This window comes from Pelophylax lessonae, assembly GCF_965119305.1.
Source record: "Pelophylax lessonae genome assembly, chromosome: 1".
NCBI classification, from domain to species: domain Eukaryota; kingdom Metazoa; phylum Chordata; class Amphibia; order Anura; family Ranidae; genus Pelophylax; species Pelophylax lessonae.
The window spans coordinates 448546175-448567011 of NC_138768.1; the positions used below are offsets into that span (position 1 = coordinate 448546175).

The 20837-nt window shown below is 45.8% G+C and overlaps 1 protein-coding gene across 3 annotated transcripts in view; it reads left to right on the forward strand.

The window, feature by feature from the left end:
* Positions 1-9987: 9987 nt before the first annotated feature.
* The window catches only part of HOOK3 (hook microtubule tethering protein 3), a 148987-nt gene continuing 138137 nt past the window's right edge, over positions 9988-20837 (forward strand). For all 3 annotated transcript variants that reach the window (XM_082273736.1, XM_082273737.1, XM_082273738.1), the window contains exon 1: positions 9988-10178. In XM_082273736.1, coding sequence (XP_082129862.1) covers positions 10122-10178 — 57 coding nt within the window. In that variant the 5' untranslated portion in view covers positions 9988-10121. The remainder of the gene's footprint in view (positions 10179-20837) is intronic.

The following is a 20837-nucleotide window of genomic DNA, read 5'->3' on the forward strand; positions in this document are numbered from 1 at the left end:
ATTTTCTAGAAAAAAAACTATGATTTTACATGTAGGAGGGGAGTGCCAGAATTGGCCCACTATGGAAGTGGTTAAGTAATGAAGAGAGAGCTCAGGGATCAGAATTAAAGCGGTAGTATGACACTTTTACCTACAGGTAAGCCTATAATAAGGCTTACCTGTAGGTACAAATAATATCTCCTAAACCGGCACGGTTTAGGAGATATTTGCAGTGCATGCAGCCGCTCACGCGAGCGGCGCATGCGCTCTGTAGGTCCAGGGGGACCTTCAATTATGTTTGCCGGGAGCTTGCCGGAAAATCACTCCCGCGCGCATGCGCGCGGGAGTGATGTCATCGTGGCTCCGGCCAATCATCGCGCCGGAGCCGTCTCTTCCGGCCAATCACCGCGCCGGAGCCGCCGAACCCGGAAGAGACAGCGAGGGATCATGGCAGCGCCCGCAGCGATGTCCGGGGGTCCGTGTCGGGGCTTCGTTCTAAGGTAAGTTACACATAATGGGCTAGTATGCGATGCATACTAGCTCATTATGCCTTTGTCTTGCAGGTTTTTTTTTTTTTTTTTTTAGGGTTTACAACCGCTTTAAGTAATGTACAGAATTCAGGGATCAGGATTATGTAACGTCGAGAATTCAGGGATCAAATTTAAGTAACGCCCGTGAGAAAGGGGCCTTAAGCTGGATACACACTATACAATTTTCTTTAGATTTACCAAAACCATATAATATGAGGTCAGACCTAAACACTTTAAATTTGTATGCAATCAGGCAGGCCCTTGCACTACATAGTTGAAGGTAAATCTGAAGGAAATCTAACAACGAAAGTTGTATAGTGTGTATCTAGCTTTTCACACAGAATTCAGTGGCGAGGAGCAAGTAACACAGAGTTCAGGGATCAGATTAAGGCCTCATGCACACAGGGCATTTTAACAGCTACTTTTAGGAGTGTCAGGCGTTTTTTTCCCCCTTTATGTTATTCTATGGCCTCATGCACACACAGGCATTTAGGAGATGTAAGTGGCATAGGCGTTTTTAAGCTGTAAAAAAAACTCAGGGCAAGCGTGTTTTGGAGCAGCAGCGTTAGGCTGTAAAAATGACTGACGCTGCTAAAGGCTGCTTACCGTCGCATACAGTGTTAGGCCCCGTGAGACGTTTTTAAGCTGTAGTAATTGGATATGAGGTTGGAAAATAGAAGAGGGCATAGAAAGGGTTAAATGCTAATGCTGCTAAAACGTGCATTAACGCCAATACAAAATGCTTCTAAAAAGCAAGTTTTTACAGCTTCTTTTTCCTGGCGTCAGAACTAGCTTTGAAGCTAATTTTTTCAAATGCCCTGTGTGCATGAGGCCTAAGAAACGCATGGAGTTCAGAGATCAGGATTAGGTAACGCGCAGAGCTCAGGGGTTTAGCATTAAGTAATGCAGAGAGTTCAGGGATCAGGATTAATTAGTGCACAGAGATTAAAAAAAACAGAGAGTTCAGAGATCAGAATTAAGAAAATAGAGAAAACTCAAATGGCTGAAGGTGTAATTGCCATCATCCCTTCTTTATATTATTATCTCAATTTGTATCCTCTTTGAATGGGAATCTGAGGAGTACAGGCTGCCTGGCGTCACACAGCCCTCAGTCTGAGGAGTACAGCCTATCCAGTGAGATATAGCCCTGAATCTGATGAGTACAGGCCACCTGGTGTCTGTAACGCTCCGGCGTTTGTTTAGTGAAATGGATATGCAGCTGCAGAATTTCCACTCAGTAGTCGTGCAGAGATGTGTTGAATCACCATATCCAACTCTCCAGACTCATCATTGTGGCCCAGCCTGCCTCAGCATGCAAATATACAGGCACTCAGTTAAGATGTTCCTGGAGTGATAGGTTGTATACGATAGTATAGAGGTGATGTGCTGAAAGGACAGGCGTGAGTAGTGATAGCAATGATAGGCACTCAATAGTAATGTTCAGGAGTGTTAGCAGATGGTGATAGATAGTATGCAGATAGGTTAGCAATCATGTACAATTAACAGGTGGTAGGGGACAGCAGATGAAGTGTACAGGAATTGCTAACTCAGTGCAAGGATATAGATGGTAGTAGACTCAAGAGCTAGCAATCTATGTAACAGTGCAGATGATAGAAATAGTAATGCATAGATAGCAACAGTCTTTAGTATACAAGAGTAGATAGTGCAAGTTGATAGGAAGGAATCCCCTGCGGGGTACTTATCACTAGTTGGTTTTAGACCGATGAGGGGTCCGGTAATGAGGAGAGGGATCGGTAGCGAGATACAGGATCCGTAGCAAGATACAGGAAATAGCTGGAGGCTTCGGCAGCGTCAGACAAGGCTGTGTATCAAGCGGTTTGTACGAACACCTTGTGAGTGAAAACCGGCGATTGAAATAGCCGCTCAGAGCGGCGCCTAGTGATGACGTCACGAGATTTAAAGGGACAGGTAGCTATATGCGGAAGAATTGGGCTGGAAGGGTACCCAAGGTACCAGAATCTTACAGTACCCCCCCTTAAGGCCGTCTCCGGAAGAAGTATCCAACCAGGTGTCGTCTTGGGGTCCATAGTTTTTCCATCTTATGAGATATTGGAGTTTCCCTCTGTGGATACGAGAATCTAAAATCTCCTTAATCTCAAATTCTTCCCCGCCTTCAACTTGTACTGGAGGTGGAGGCGAGATGGTAGGTCTTATTCCTTGGTTGGGAACATGTGGTTTCAGTAGCGACACGTGAAAGATGGGGTGTATTTTAAGATCTGCCGGTAAGGTGAGTTGAACTGCAGCTCTCCCAATGAGCTTCTCAATTGGGAAAGGTCCTAGAAACAAAGGCCCAAGCTTTTTACTGGGGATCTTTAACCTTAAGTTTTTCGTAGATAGCCAAACGAGATCCCCAATAGCATATTGAGGAGAAGGTCTTCTACGGAGGTCGTAGTACCTTTTTTGTTGGCTATGGGCATGTGAGATGGTGGTGTTAAGTAAACCCAGAGAGTCTTTTATTTGGGTAAGATAGTCAGAGGCTACTGGGTTACTTGATGGCAGGATGCGTGGTGGAAGTGTGGGATGAAACCCATAGTTTAGGTAGAATGGACTTTGCTTAGTAGTACTGTGGGTTGCGTTATTGTAAGCAAATTCTGCCAGAGGGAGGAGGTCCACCCAATCATCCTGTAGGTATGAGGTGTAGCCACGCAAATATTGTTCAATGCACTGGTTAACTCTTTCAGTTTGTCCATTGGTCTGAGGGTGGTAGGGAGAAGTAAGTTTTCGCTCAATTCGTAGTATATGACATAGAGCTTGCCAAAACTTGGAGATGAACTGTGAACCTCGGTCAGATAAAAGAGTCTTTGGAATTCCATGTAGCTTGAACACGTTTCACTAGTAATTCCGCTGTTTCCTTAGATGAAGGTAGTCTGCGAATAGAAATGAAATGTGCCATCTTTGTCAGATGGTCCACTGACACTAGAATGGTAGTAAATCCTTTGGAAGGTGGTAATTCTAATATAAAGTCTAAGGACACAACTTCCCATGGAACTTTGGGTATTGGTAGACTGCAAAGTAGACCAGATGGTTTTGTAGTGTCAATTTTGGACCTTGCACAGATGTCACATGAGGAAACAAATTTTTGTACAGACGTCTTCATATCAGGCCACCAAAATTGCCTGGTGAGCAAATTGAATGTCTTAGTCATACCCATATGTCCTGCCATAGGTACGTCATGTGATAATTCCAAGATCTTGGTACGCATACCAGGAGGTATGTAGAGTTTGTCGTTAAAGTAGAGGAAGCCTTCTGCATCAGCACTTAGTTGTGGTGGTGGTGAATCCAGTCCTATACTGTGCAGAATCTCTTCCTTCAAGGAACGAACAACACCAATAATACGGTCATGGGGTATTATAGGAAGTGAAGGGATTTTGGCGCAGTTATCTTCGGTTAGCCGTGATAGCGCATCCGCTTTTTTGTTTTTGTCTGCAGGCGTGTAGGTCACTAGGTCTGTATATATGAGTAGGTCTGTATATATGAGTATTGGCAATCGAGTACCTTCAAGTAAATGTCGCCAATTTTCTAGTGCCAATTTTATGGCAAGCAACTCTTTTTCACCCACTGGGTAATTCACCTCTGGGCTACTTAGTGATTTAGAGAAAAAAGCAACTGGGTGGAGTGGTGAAGTATTCGTTGGTCGTTGGGAAAGAACTGCTCCTACAGCCATATTTGACGCATCTACCTCCAGGATGTATTGAAGGGATGGGTCTGGATGGCGTAGTATGGGAGCAGAAGTGAAGATTGATTTTAACAAGCGGAAAGCTTTATTTGCTTCTTCAGACCATTTGAATGGTTTCTTTACACTTGTAAGTTGTGTGAGTGGTCTCACAATAGAAGAGAAGTTCTTGATGAACTTCCTATAGAAGTTTGAAAATCCAAGGAATCGTTGTAATGCCTTACGAGTTGTTGGTACAGGCCAATCCAGTATACATGATATCTTGCTCATATCCATCTTGATACCGTTCTTAGATATGATGTATCCTAGGAATAGTACTTCTTCCTTGTGAAATAGGCATTTTTTTAATTTTACGTATAAGTTGTGTGTGAGTAATCTGGATAGCACAAGTCTTACATGTCTTACATGTTCGGACAAGGACTGAGAATAAATGAGTATATCATCCATATATACCACAACACAAACATCAAGTAAGTCTCTGAAGATGTCATTTATGAATCGTTGAAATGCTGCGGGAGCATTACACAACCCAAAAGGCATCACTAGATATCCGAATAATCCGTATCTGGTTCTGAATGCCGTCTTCCACTCATCTCCATTATGGATTCGGATAAGGTTGTATGCCCCTTTTAGGTCCAATTTTGAAAAGTAGGTAGCTCCACGCACTTGTTCAATAAGTTCGGGAATGAGAGGTAAAGGATAGCGATCCTTTATCGTAATGGTATTTAATTGCCTATAGTCAATAATAGGCCTGAGACTTAAATCCTTATTGCGGCCAAAGAAAAGTCCTGCAGCTGTGGAAGAAGTAGAGGGTCTAATAAACCCTTTCGCTAAATTCTCATCCAAGTATTCCTTGAGATGAGAAAGTTCATCCTGAGAAAGAGGATAAACATGACCAAAAGGTAGTTTACTATTAGGGAGTAGATCAATAGAACAATCGTAGTCCCTATGGGGAGGCAATACATGAGCATTTTTCTCAAGGAAGACTTCTGATAGATCCTGATAACATGGTGGTGGTGAAATTTCATCTGACACCATGGACAGGATTTTTTTATATGATTGAAGGTTACACGTGGTCTCGCAGTAGTGAGAGGGGAAGGTTAAAGTCCGGGTTTTCCAATCAATGATTGGTTGATGTATGTGTAACCAGGGAAGTCCCAAAATAATGGGAAAATGGGGTGAAGGTAATACATCAAAAGTGGTGGTCTCAGCATGAGACTCGTTAGCAGTAGCAAGGAGTGCTTGTGTCTGATTGGTAATTGGACCAGAAGATAACGGAATACCGTTAATAAAACTAACAGAGACAGGTTTAGATTTTGAAATAATAGGTATTTTATTTAAAGCAACAAAACTACAGTCAATGTAGTTCCCACAAGATCCTGTGTCGATCATAGCCTTGGTGGTGATCCTATTATGGTCCCACTGTAAGGTCAAATGAATAAAAAGATAGGGATTAGAAAAAGAAGTCGTTAATCCCCCCAGCAAGACATGTGAACACTCACCCTCTTTTTTGCGGACAAGGGGACAGACGCTTATCAATTGATCCGGGGAGGCGCAGTACATGCAGAGATTTTCAGATCTTCTCCTGGCTCGTTCAGTAGACGATAATGGTGGGCGTATGGTTCCTACCTCCATAGGAGTAGGGTCAACGGGCGAAACCCGAGAAGGAATGGATAATGGTATTCCCATTTTCTCAGCCTTTCTTTCTCGCAGTCGCCTGTCAATATTGATGCTGAGTTGTATTAAGGCATCCAAAGGGCCAGGTAAATCCGCTCGGGCGAGCTCGTCTTTAACGGCTTCTGATAACCCGAGTCTGAACTGGGTTCGCAAAGATGCATCATTCCACCCTGAATCAAGGGTCCATCTTTTCAACTCTGCTACGAAGTCTTCAACAGGTCTCCTTCCTTGTTTTAAAGCCCTCAATTGGCTGTCAGCAGTACTCTGCCTATTTGGGTCTTCATATAGGCTAGCGAGTTCTGCTAAAAATAAAGGATAGGAGTTAAGAAGAGGGTCATTTTTCTCAAAGAGAGAGTCTGCCCAAGCCCGTGGATCACCCGACAAATATGAGATAGTGGTGCAGACTTTAATTTGGTCTGTAGTGTAAGTACGAGGTTTTAGATTAAAAAGCAATTGACATGCGATTTTAAATTCACTAAATTTTTTTCGATCACCTGTAAACACTAGAGGAAGGTTTATTTTGGGCTCACGAGGTTGAGCAGCAGTAAGCTGTGAAATACGAGCTACCTGCTGTCTCAAAGTCTGATTTTCATTTTTCACTTCGGTAAGGGAAAGGATTAGTGCATCTACTTTTTGTGTTAGGTGTAACACATGAGTGGCTAATTCTGCTGAATCCATTTTTTTTTCTGGTTCATACAATCTGTAACGCTCCGGCGTTTGTTTAGTGAAATGGATATGCAGCTGCAGAATTTCCACTCAGTAGTCGTGCAGAGATGTGTTGAATGGCTATATCCAACTCTCCAGACTCATCATTGTGGCCCAGCCTGCCTCAGCATGCAAATATACAGGCACTCAGTTAAGATGTTCCTGGAGTGATAGGTTGTATACGATAGTATAGAGTGATGTGCTGAAAGGACAGGCGTGAGTAGTGATAGCAATGATAGGCACTCAATAGTAATGTTCAGGAGTGTTAGCAGATGGTGATAGATAGTATGCAGATAGGTTAGCAATCATGTACAATTAACAGGTGGTAGGGGACAGCAGATGAAGTGTACAGGAATTGCTAACTAAGTGCAAGGATATAGATGGTAGTAGACTCAAGAGCTAGCAATCTATGTAACAGTGCAGATGATAGAAATAGTAATGCATAGATAGCAACAGTCTTTAGTATACAAGAGTAGATAGTGCAAGTTGATAGGAAGGAATCCCCTGCGGGGTACTTATCACTAGTTGGTTTTAGAGAGATGAGGGGTCCGGTAATGAGGAGAAGGATCGGTAGCGAGATACAGGATCCGTAGCGAGATACAGGAAATAGCTGGAGGCTTCGGCAGCGTCAGACAAGGCTGTGTAACAAGCGGTTTGTACGAACACCTTGTGAGTGAAAACCGGCGATTGAAATAGCCGCTCAGAGCGGCGCCTAGTGATGAGGTCACGAGATTTAAAGGGACAGGTAGCTATATGCGGAAGAATTGGGCTGGAAGGGTACCGAAGGTACCAGAATCTTACAGTGTCATACAGCCCTTAGACTGAGGAGTACAGACTATTCAGTGAGATATAGCCCTGAATCTGAGGAGTACAGGCCGCCCGGTGTCATACAGCCCTCAGAATGAGGAGTACAGGCTGCCTGGTGTCATACAGCCCTCAGTCTGAGGAGTACAGCCTATCCAGTGAGATATAGCCCTGAATCCGAGGAGTACAGGCCGCCCGTTGTCATACAGCCCTCAGACTGAGGAGTACAGCCTATCCAGTGAGATATAGCCCTGAATCCGAGGAGTACAGGCCGCCTGGTGTCATACAGCCCTCAGTCTGAAGAGTACAGCCTATCCAGTGAGATATAGCCCTGAATATGAGCAGTACATGCGGCTGCCTGGTGTCACACAGCCCTCAGACTGAGGAGTACAGCCTATCAAGTGAGATATAGCCCTGAATATGAGGAGTACAGGCCGCGTGGTGTCATACAACCCTCAGACTGAGGAGTACAGCCTATCAAGTGAGATATAGCCCTGAATCCGAGGAGTACAGGCCGCCTGGTGTCATACAGCCCTCAGAATGAGGAGTACAGGCCACCTGGTGTCATACAACCCTCGGAATGAGGAGTGCAGGCTGCCCGGTGTCATGCAGCCCTCAGAATGAGGAGTACAGGCTGCCTGGTGTCATACAGCCCTCAGAATGAGGAGTACAGGCTGTCTGGTGTCATACAGCCCTCAGAATGAGGAGTACAAACTGCCTGGTGTCATACAGCCCTCAGAACGAGGAGTACAAACTGCCTGGTGTCATACAGCCCTCAGAATGAGGAGTACAGGCTGCCTGGTGTCATACAGCCCTCAGTCTGAGGAGTACAGCCTATCCAGTGAGATATAGCCCTGAATCCGAGGAGTACAGGCCGCCCGTTGTCATACAGCCCTCAGACTGAGGAGTACAGCCTATCCAGTGAGATATAGCCCTGAATCCGAGGAGTACAGGCCGCCTGGTGTCATACAGCCCTCAGTCTGAAGAGTACAGCCTATCCAGTGAGATATAGCCCTGAATATGAGCAGTACATGCGGCTGCCTGGTGTCACACAGCCCTCAGACTGAGGAGTACAGCCTATCAAGTGAGATATAGCCCTGAATATGAGGAGTACAGGCCGCGTGGTGTCATACAACCCTCAGACTGAGGAGTACAGCCTATCAAGTGAGATATAGCCCTGAATCCGAGGAGTACAGGCCGCCTGGTGTCATACAGCCCTCAGAATGAGGAGTACAGGCCACCTGGTGTCATACAACCCTCGGAATGAGGAGTGCAGGCTGCCCGGTGTCATGCAGCCCTCAGAATGAGGAGTACAGGCTGCCTGGTGTCATACAGCCCTCAGAATGAGGAGTACAGGCTGTCTGGTGTCATACAGCCCTCAGAATGAGGAGTACAAACTGCCTGGTGTCATACAGCCCTCAGAACGAGGAGTACAAACTGCCTGGTGTCATACAGCCCTCAGAATGAGGAGTACAGGCTGCCTGGTGTCATACAGCCCTCAGAATGAGGAGTACATTCTGCCTGGTGTTATACAGCATTCAGAATGAGGAGTACAGCCTATCCAGTGAGATATAGCCCTGAATCCGAGGAGTACAGGCCGCCTGGTGTCATACAGCCCTCAGACTGAGGAGTACAGGCTGCCTGGTGTCATACAGCCCTCAGAATGAGGAGTACAGGCTGCCTGGTGTCATACAGCCCTCAGAATGAGGAGTACAGGCTGCCTGGTGTCATACAGCCCTCAGAATGAGGAGTACAGGCTGCCTGGTGTCATACAGCATTCAGAATGAGGAGTACAGCCTGTCCAGTGAGATATAGCCCTGAATCCGAGGAGTACAGGCCGCCTGGTGTCATACAGCCCTCAGACTGAGGAGTACAGGCTGCCTGGTGTCATACAGCCCTCACAATGAGGAGTACAGGCTGCCTGGTGTCATACAGCCCTCAGAATGAGGAGTACAGGCTGCCTGGTGTCATACAGCCCTCACAATGAGGAGTACAGGCCGCCTGGTGTCACACAGCCCTCAGACTGAGAAGTACAGGCTGTCTGGTGTCACACAGCCCTCACAATGAGGAGTACAGGCTGCCTGGTGTCATACAGCCCTCACAATGAGGAGTACATACTGCCTGGTGTCACACAGTTAGGATTGCCACCTCATCCCTTTAAACCAGGACACAAATTACTTACACAAGTTCTGTGGCTGAATAAAGTGGTAATTAAACTCCGTGCATTATGTGCAGTATATTAGCCTCAGAACCCGTGTAATGAATACGTGTCTTGGGATGAGGTGACAGCCCCCAGAATGTGTAGTACTGTATAGCTGGCCTGTGGTAAATATCCGGTGGATGCTGTGATTGTGCGCAGTGAGGGTTGGGTGTCAGCTGTGCACAGCTCTCTCTCTGTCATCCATAGACACACACAGCGAGCAGGGGGAAGAGGAGGAGACCGACCACCCATCCCCCCAGCAAGAACAGGAGCGGCCCACGGGTGAGGGGGGAAAAAAAAGAAACACTACCGGGCTAACCCCGCCTCAACCGGACCTATCAGACACGGCTACACCGGAGGGAAGGGACACCCGGGCATAGCGGCCATCTCCTGCCTGGTACACGTCACCCAGTGTACATTGTATTATCGCCGTATAACGGGAGAGCATCGTCCAGTCCATGTGATCAGTGCCTGGCACCTCCCTGAGGAAAGGCTGTGAGGAGCGGAGAGCGGCTAGCGGAGTGCTGAGAGGATGTTAAACGTGGAGAGGATGGACCGGGTGGATCTATGTGAGAGTCTGTTGACGTGGGTAAGTGTGCTGCCTGCTGGGCTCTGAGCTCTCTCCCCCCCTCCCCCCTCACACACACAGGCCCTGACTCCTCTCACCGGTCCCCTATCATTGTGTGTCTGTGGGGAGCCCTGCACAAGACAAGCTTTGTCAGGATCCAGCCTGTATAGTGCTGGCACTTCATAGCCATGTTGGGGCCCTACAGTGCAGCCAGACGCCCCCCCCCCAGTTTTCTATTCTTGGGGCCCCAGGTCTGCCAGCCAATGGACCTAAACTAAGACTGCACCCAATTTAGGGCTCACCACAGAGATTTGAAGCGCAGTCTGAGCGCATGTGGGAGAAAAATAACTGTATAATGAGCTTTGGTTACACCATTGTGGTCATTTTATTTGTGCGTTTTAAAATGTAAACAATACAGGTTGCGCTTTTTTGTTTTCCTTTTCTCATAAGAAAAAAAAACAAAAAAACATGTGTAATGCAACTCGGTAGCCCTGGTTCACATATATGCAAATTGGATGCGTCTTTAACCGCTTTCGATTTACATGATGTGTGAGCCAAACCGGTGTTCTATCAGAATAAGACTCAGCTTAAAGCAGAGTTCCGCCTCCCCTCCAAAAATTAGAAGTCAGCAGCTACACATACTGTACACATACTGTAGCTGCTGACTTTTAATATTAGGACACTTCCCTGTCCTGGAATCCAGCGATGTCGGCACCACAGCCAATGTTTCCATCAACTGTCGGGTGCTGCCGCCTCCATTGCCAGCAAGGGAACCTGGCTTTGCAACTTCACGGGCGGGTCCCTACTGCGCATTCGTATTGGCCCAGCGGCGGGGGAAGGAGGAGGGGGCCAAACTTCAAAGGGATGGGGCTGCAGTGTCATCTCTCGGAAGTGGGGGAGGGTACCTGTCAAAAACAGCTACCCGTCCCCCCCCCCCCCGCTCCCCCCTGAAAGGTGCCAAATGTGGCACCGGAGGGGGAGCAAAAGAGCGGAAGTTCCACTTTTGGGTGGAACTTCACTTTTAAGGCTGGCCATACACTATACAATTTTCTTATTCAATTTCCTTTAGATTTACCTTTAACTATGTAGTGCAAGGGCCTTCCTGATTGCATACAAATTGAAAGTGTTTAGGTTTGACCCTATATTACATGGTTTTGGTAAATCTAAAGGAAAGTTGAACAAGAAAATTGTATAGTGTATGGCCAGCCTAAGACTGGGATGCTATTAAAGGTCGTGTGTGTGTGTGTGTTTGTAAAGGCAGGCATCCCAATATCTTTGACAATATAGTGTATGTGAACTGGTTCCATTAAGTGCCAATTCACACTTGTGCGATGCGGGAAGGCTGCGAATATGCAGCGTGTTCCCGCATCGCATCCGCACCTCTGGCAGTTCACACTGCCATATGCGATACGCAGGGGGTGTCAATTAAATGTTAACGACGCCCCCAGTTTGATCGCATATCGCAGTGCGATCTGACAGTACGCACAGAATCGGATTGCACAAGTGTGAACCACTGTGCGATCCGATTCTGAGGCGGCTCAAAAAATGCCTCCTGGGCGTCTTTGGTGCGGATACAGTGCGAATTCAGCCATACAAAGTGTATGGCTTAATTTGCATCCGCACATGAGATCGCATGTAATGAGGGAGCAGTGTGCTCCGAATTACATGCAATCTCGCAAGCCGCAATAATGTGAACCAGCACTGAAAGCCGGTGTTCTATCACAATACCGCTACCTATCAGATTCTGTAACCGGAAGGGACGTTTGGGTGAGAACTTACTGCGCATGCACCATGAGTTTCAGCATGGCCGCTATGCGTTCCAATAGGTTTCCTAATGTGACAGAACACAAAGCAGCAATGGACATCTTACACCCAGGCAAGTCTTGAATTTTACATTTATTTTAGCAGTAAACTCGCCTTTTAGACTGAATAACAGAATTACATTTCTATTATTATTGTAATCTAGCGATAAATCTGCAGGTAGAAAGTGGCGACGGCCATCTTGGTACACCCCACACTGCTCAGCGACAATCTGATTATATATTGAAATAGACTTTTTCACTCGGTCGCGGTGAAACAGTCTCTTTCAGTATGTAAGGTGAGTTTACTGCTAGAATAAATGCAAAATTCAAGACTTGCATGGGTTTAAAGAGGAAGTAACCCCCCCCCCTCCATAAAAAAAAAAAAAAACCTGTAAGACAAAGGCATAATGAGCAAGTATGCATACTAGCTCATTATGAAATACTTACCTTAGAACGAAGCCCCCACAGTGCCGCCCGCTCAGCGACAGGGCAGCCGACATGTTCGGCTGTCCTGCTTCCTTGTTCGCTTCCTCTGGCAGGAGCCGCCGTTCACGGCACAGGGCTCTGAAGGATGGGCACGGGTGGCCGTTCCTTCAGAGCGCATGCGCCGATGACGTCATCGGCTGCATTAAAAGTAAATATCTCCTAAACGGTGCAAGTTTAGGAGATACTTACAGTACTTATAGGTAAGCCTTATTAAAGGCTTTTCCTATAGGTACAACTTCCAAAAGAGAGTTTATAACCTCTTTAAAGCGGGAGTTCCAGCCACAAAATCGACATAATCAAAGGAAATAAAAGGAAATGGATAGTTACGATTTTTTTTTTTTTTTTTACTTCCCTTGTATTGTAGAAAAATATACTCACCTTTCTTCCACTTCCTCCCTCGGTGGCCTCGGCCCGCTCCGTCACTTCCGGTTTGCAATGATTCCTGGGAGCTGAATGTAATCGCTTCCAGGAATCAATGCGCCGGCACCGGCCCCACTCGTCACTTTCGGTGCGGCGCCTCATTCCCTGCTAAACAGCTTCTGGGCATGCCCAGAAGCTGTGGAGGAATGCAGTAGAGAAGAGGACGCAGAAGAGGACGCGCTGGCTTCAGCTGCCCACATCCGAGATGGCAGTGCTGGAGAAGAAATTTTAAAGGTAAGTATTTTCTTCTTGCAGGTAAGTGCGACCCGGGACAGTTTAGAGGCTATCCATTGTGGAATGTACTAGCCCTGACTGTCCCGGGGGTATTTTTATTGAAACATTTTTTTCATGGCCGGAACTCCGCTTTAAGAAAGTGTCTGCTGTGGCTTCATGTTCTGTCACATTAGGAAACCTATTGGAACGCATAGCGTCCATGTTGGAATGCATGCGCAGTAAGTTCTCGCCCGAACGTCCCTTCCGGTTGCAGAATCTGATAGGTAACGGTATTGTGATAGAACACCGGCTTTCAATGGAACCAGTTCACATACACTATATTGTCAAAGGTATTGGGACGCCTGCCTTTACACATACATGACCTTTAATGGCATCCCAGTCTTAAGCTTGATGCACGCTATACAATCTCCTTTAGATTTATGAAAACCATATAATATTAGGTCAAATCTAAACACTTTCAATTTGTATGAAATCAGGCAGACCCTTGCATTACATAGTTGAAGGTAAATCGAGCAACAAAAGTTGTATAATGTGTTTCCAGCTTTAGTCCGTAGGGTTCAATATTGAGTTTGCCCACCCTTTGCAGCTATAACAGCTTCAACACTTCTGGGAAGGCTGTCCACAAGGTTTAGGAGTGTGTATGGGAATGTTTCACCATTCTTCCAGAAGCGCATTTGTGAGGGCAGGCGCTGATGTTGGACGAGAATGCCTGGCTCGCAGTCTCTGCTCTAGTTCATCCTTTGGTAATATAGTGTATATGCGTATGACCAGCTGGAACGGTTTGGACAGTTGGAAAAGACAAGTTTGATAAATGAACTTACAAAGTTGCTGATTTAATTGTACATTTTAAAAGCTTATGAATTCTTCAGTGGAGATGTGGGTGCACAGTCTGGTTGCCCTGCGTGTTGTGTTTCAGCTTAGCTTGGTTGCATCATATGCTGCATATAAACCTCCTCCTGGGCCTAATCAGCTGAGAGCTTGTTCTCTTCTGACTAAGTGGCCTAGACTTTTATTTGATGCCCAAGATCTTGGATTCTATTGATGTTTATGTCATCTGTCTGAAGTGTGTGTAGAACAAGCCTCAAGGGGTACCATAAACAATGAACAGACATTAGAAAACAATAAGCTTTACAGCCCATTCAGACTGGTGCGATCCGACTTTGTGGGGCGACCTGTGAAGTCGCGGTGCACGCTTGCACGGACTTCATATCATTGAAGTCAATGCAAGTCGCCTCCAGGTCGCCCCAAAGTAGTACAGGACCCTTTTTCTAAGTCGGAGCGACTTGTGTCGCTCCTATTAGAACGGGTCCTGTACTATTCAATGGCGAGCGACCGAGTGTGACTTGTCAGGCTGACAAGTCACGCTAGTCTGAATGGACCCTTACTGGAAGACTTTGTTTTCTTTTGCAATTATACAAATATGCGTACTGAAGCCTAGTACATACTGCTAGTTCTTTTTTTTTTTTTTCAACCCAGCGGGCTGAATGAAAAAAACTGACAGCTCAGGCCGGAACTGCTGAACTAACAATGCAATGTTAGTACAGCAATCTACACTACTGTTCTATTGTGTTTTGACAGGGGGACACCCTTTAAGCCTTGGGGGAGGTAACCTCTTTTTTACCAGAATAAAGGTTTATTAAATATATTGGGACAAACTCTTATGTACCCCATAAATTGATGGTCTTTGAGCCCCGGTTCACACTTCTGCGTGTGCGGGGTTCGCATGTAATGTCGGAGCGCACTGCTCCGACATTACATGCGATCAGCTGTGCGGTGCGAGTTTAGCCATACAGTTTGTATGGCTAAATTCGCATCGCACCCGCAGCAAACACGCACAGGAGGCATTTTTGCTGCCGCATCAGGATCGGATCGCACAGCGGTTCACACTTGTGCGATCCGATCCTGTGCGAACTGCACGATCGCACTGCGATATGCGATCAAACTGGGGGTGTCGTTAAGATTACATTGACACCCCCAGCGTATCGCATATGGCAGTGTGAACTGCCGGGGGTGCATGTGCGATGCGGGAAAAGGCTGCGAATTCGCAGCCTTCCCGCATCGCATATATGTGAACCGAGCCTCAGTGTGTAGAAATTGGTGATAACCATGGACCCCCATCTGTATGATTCCATCTTGCCTCTATTTGTTTTTTGTGTTTGAAAACGGAACTCTCTGTAGAAAACAAATCACAACTAAATGATGTGGGTATCTTTATAATTTGCGTACAATTAAGAAAGCAGTTCGGAGCATTGTCACTTCAGTCCATTGTTCTGCCTGTTAGACGTTCTCTGTTTCTCTTTTGATGCTTCTAACACATAGCGTGTATAAGTCATTGTTCTTTGTTCTAAAGACATGACAAGGTCTGTGTGTTTTCTTAGGGCAAGATATAAACAGTGTTGCCTTTTGCCTGGCTTTCTTTGATTGCTAGCAGGCAGTCCAGTTCAGTTTCTCACCTAATTGTATTAGTCTAGATTTCTTGTGGTAAAAGCATTATGTTTGATACTGTCAGTTATGATGTATTCATTGTCCTCCATCTAATAATGATGATTATTATTTATTATTTCAGGTACTTATATAGCGCCGTCAATTTATGCAGCACTTTACATATACATTGTACATTTTCATCAGTCTCTACCCTCAAGGAGCTTCCAGTCTTAAGGTTCCTAAATCACATTCATACATACACATACTAGGGCCAATTAATCTACCAGCATGTCTTTGGAGTGTGGGAGGAAACCGGAGTACCCGGAGGAAACCCACACAAGGAGAACATGCAAACTCCAGGCAGGTAGCGTCGTTGTTGGGATTCGAACCAGCGACCGTTTTGCTGCTAGGGGAAAGTGCTAATCACTACACCACTGCGCTGCCGGGTTATCACAGATTAAGTTATCCATGCAAACCACAACTATTAGATTTTGTAAAGACATATTTGGTTTTATTCCTGATTGCATTGTGATGCAATATCACTTGAAGATTTGTGTGAATTGTGAATGGGTTGCCAATGCACATCAACAGAAGAAAAACTGGACCTACACTTTTTTTTTTTCTTTTAATGCAGTTTGGCATGATGCAATGCAAGTCCGTTGGCACCTGCTTTGCCATTCTAAATAAATGGAAAGGTATGTGTATTATGATGAAATGGAGGGGGTCCTAAAAAGAAATAAAATAGAGTGCACATTCAAAACAGCCTAACCCATCCCCTCCAGGGAATTGCCTTGGCTTTCATGGATTCACATCCTGGCCAACCACAGTGCACTGGCTGCACTTGTACAGTAGCTTCCTTTAGGCTCCGTTCACATGTAGGCGTTTTGGGGAGTTTCTCTGCTCTAGGATCAGCTCTCAAAACGCCCAACAAGACAAATCCTATTCATTTCAATGGCCTCTGTTCACATCTGAGCATTTTGACGCTTTGAGCAAAACGCCCAACGCTCAAAGTACATGAGCTTCTTTTTGGGCAGATTACAGGCGTTTTCCATTGGTCTCTATTCAATCAAACGCCTGTAAATCGCGGTAAAAAAACACGCGAAAACGCTATGCTCAGGTGTGAATTTAGCCTTATTGTTTAGTAAGGGCTCTTTCCTTAGCATATCCAGCTTCTGGAGATGGCCACATGGAGGGAAAGGAGGGTAAAGTTTAGTTGGGCTAGGTTAGCTTAGCTAGAATTTAGGGGAACCCCAAAATTGTCATCTCTAGCCCCAGGAGATGGCCCCTTGAAAGGGTAAAAAGGAAATGGTAAGGTGGGCTAATTTAGCCAAATGGGGGTTCAATAAGGCCCCTTCCTTAGCATCTTCGTCAATATGAGATGGCCCTGTGGAAAGGTAGGAGGGAGAAAGGTAAGGTGGGCTAAGGTAGCTTAGTGGGGGGTTCAGTTGGGCTGTGTCCTTTAACATCTCCTAGCCTCCTTAGATGGCCACATGGAAGGGAGGGAGATAAATGGTTAGATGGGCTGGTTAGCTTAGTGGGGTGTTCAATGGAGCCCCTTCCTTAGCATCTTCAGCCTCAGGAGATTGGCCCCATGGAAGAATAGGATGGAAAAGGTAAAGTGGATTAGGTTAGCTTAGTAGGGCACAAGTGCAATTTGTTTAAATGTGTGCTTAGAAATGAAACAGGGTTAAGGAAAAAGCTTTAAATCGTAATACATTCACCTACAGCAATCAGTCAGATATAACTTACAAGTCATATCCTTAAGGCTCGGTTCACACTGATGCGATGCGGGAAGGCTGCGAATTCGCAGCCTGTTCCCGCATCGCATACGCACCCCCGGCAGTTCACACTGCCATATGCGATCCGCTGGGGGTGTCAATGTAATCTTAACGACACCCCCAGTTTGATTGCATATCGCAGTGCGATCGTGCAGTTCGCACAGGATCGGATCGCACAAGTGTGAACCGCTGTGCGATCCGATCCTGATGCGGCAGCAAAAATGCCTCCTGTGCGTGTTTGCTGCGGGTGCGATGCAAATTTAGCCATACAAACTGTATGGCTAAACTCGCACCGCACAGCTGATCGCATGTCATGTCGGAGCAGTGCGCTCCGACATGACATGCGAACCCCGCACACGCAGTAGTGTGAACCGGGGCTTAGAGGCCAGGCATACACAACTCAAACTGTTAATGGACAGGCTGAATGTACCAAGTTGACCCATCAATCAACTTTGGTACAACCAGCCTACAAGATTCTCTTGCAATTGTCACTAGCGGCTGCTATAATCACTGTTTTCTTTTGGCAGGGATAGCTTCCCTGACCCTGCTGGGAGCATCCAATGGCTCAGCAGGAGGGATTCCCCTGTCAGCACTGTCTGTGTTGATGGGGGAATCATGCAAATTTCTTTCCTGCTACCAGTGGTTGCAAGAAATAAATTTGCACTGTGTCTGGGCTGGCCTTAGTCCCACAGAATTTTTCTTCTTATTGAAAAAGTCTAAATATGTACACAATAGGGAGCTGGCTGTGTTCAGTCTCACGCCAAGATGTGAAACTGAGGGATGTTTGCTAATATATTTAAATGGCCTGGATGGGATGGGAGGTTGTATAATGGCCAAATCGGAACAGCTTTTTTTTTCCCTTCAGGCCTTAAACATTTGAAGCAGGTGCATAACATCCAGATATGGAATCTGTTTTCACACTATATATGTGATAATTGTCAGCAGATTAGATTTATTCAATAAAACTTTACTAAAGTGGTCTTTATACACTACTGTCCGTTTCTAAATGCTGGCATTAATGGTGCTTGGTGAGGCTTTTCTTAAATGCGGCATGTGTTTTAAATTTCAGTGATTGACATTCACTGCAGGTGAATTGATTTCCCAGCTTTGACTATGCCTTGTAGTGATAAATATATATTTTTATAAATGCATTGCAACAGTTAGGTTGCAAGTTTGCATGTAGAGCTGGAGGATTGCACTTATTTTATAGCATTCATATATGCTGGAGAGAGGTGACCAAGACAGTGTTACACCCCATGCGTGCTGGGTGTTTAGTGCCCGTGCATGGGGCTCTGTGGTTTAGCTGTGGGCAGAGAAAACAGTCCCATCCAGCCCCTCTGCCAACAGCCTGACAAACTCGGAGAGGCAGACAGCTGCTGAGGTTGGGCAGTATACCTAAAGCCAAAACATTTTGTTTAGGCTGCATTCACACTTGAGCGTAGCGTTTTCGTGCGGTTTTTTTTAACTGCGATTTTTACCGCGATTTTCAGGCGTTTTTTTTTCAGGCGTTTTTGGAGGCAGACTTTGCCATCTATCAAAAATGCTGGTAATCAGCCCAAAAAGAAGCTCGTGTACTTTTTTTCAGCTACAGGCATTGTGCTTCAGGCGTTAAAACGCTCAGATGTGAACAGGGGCCATTTAAATGAATGGGGTTTTACTTGTTGGGCGTTTTGGAACGTTTTTTTTGAGTGTTTTTGGAGCTGAAAAACGCTCAAAAACGTCCAGGTGTGAATGGAGCCTTAGTTTTAGATAAAATGGGGGGGGGGGGGGAATAGTGGTATGGACTGTTTAGGGCTGTATGCACCCAGAGATGAATGCCCACAATGCAGGAAGTCTGAGTTATGGGCATTTGTCTCTAGGCGACAGTCTTTTTCGATTAAGCAGGGAAGCATTGTCAACTTTGGAGAGTGTTTGGGTCTTTTTTTTTTTTTTTTTATCTTTCTGATGTTTCTACTAAATAGGCAGTACAAATCTCCCCATTGAGACAAAAAAAAAAGCTTGATGGGTTTTTATTTTTTCCCTCCTCCCATTTTATGTAAAAATAAACAAAATGTTTTGGCTTTATGTATATTTTGAAGTGGAACCCTAAACTGCAAGGGTTAATTGCTTGTGTTTCTAGAATTAAGGAGGTTTCCTGCTTTCCTATGAAGCTCAGTAAGGCCATTCTTCTTCCCCACTTGACCAGTCACAGCTCTGACACCATTGTGTACTTTGCAGCACCAGCAATTCTACATTTTACATACAGCTGCAGAGAGCCCATCCCCATACCAGGAGCATCAGAAGGTAGAGCAGCATGGCAGCTGCCAGGTGAATGAAGAATAAGGTACCGTATTTTCCGGCGTATAAGACGACTGGGTGTATAAGACGACCCCCCTAATCTTCAAGTTAAAACATAGGTTTTGGGCTATACTCGCTGTATAAGACTACCCCCCTTCCGAAGCAATGCAACACTATTGAAAAACATCAGATTTCTCATAGATCCCCAAGACACCCGACTACTGTAATACATGTAATCTCTCATAATATCTCCAAGATACCCTAAGTATTACCAGTAGATGTAATCTCGAAACGCTGGCTGTGCGGGAATCCTGTACTGGTATACTGGCGTCTTGAGAGATTACATCTACCAGTAATACTTCTACTTGGGTTACCTTGGAGATATTATACTCGGCGTATAAGACGACCCCCCATTTTTGGGGGATTTTTTTGAGGTTCAAAAGTATTCTTATACGCCAGTATTTCACCTTCTACATTACCAGTCATTCTAAATCCGGGTTCCTCCAGAGGTTGCTAGGGTTTACTTGAGCTGTGGTTGACTGTTCTTTCATCCAATGGTGCTTGCATTGTTTCAGATCTAGCGCTACTTTGTATAGTTATCACACCAATGATCTCTTTTCGCTGTCTGTAATGGTGTAGTTTTTCCCACTGATCCCTTTAGATCAGGGCTTCCCAAACTTTTTTGGGCCGCTATATTAATGCAAATAATAGTTGTACGTAATCAGCACCCTCATAGACAGTATAAGGCAGGCAGAGGACAGAAATCAACCACCGCAAGACAGTGATCAGCAGGCTATATAGCACTCACCCTCCTTCCTCTCCCAGTGGTCCACAGTGAAGGTGAAGCCCCTGTTTGCCCTCTCCAGGGCCCAGCACACCTCACCCAGAGTCTCCATGATGAGGAGCTCTATGCTGGTCTTGGCGTCCTGGCTCTTCTCCTTCAGATCCTCTACTGGGGTCACAGAAGCTGCCATGAACTCCTGACGCCGCCGGGCCACCTGGTCCTCCTATGACACCGACGCTGCAGTCTCTGCCCGCTATAGCTGAGAGAATCCCGCCACCAGTCTAGCCACCACCACTGCTGCCAGCAGGACCGAGGAGCTGGCTCTGCACCCCATGAACCTATCCTACAAAACAGCCCACATATGTACAAATACATTACAATGCCATAGAAATGGTTACTCACTAATGCAAGTATCCTCCTCGTGGGAAATGCAGACCAGCCTCCGTAAACTGCATAGGCGGGGTCCTGAATCCAT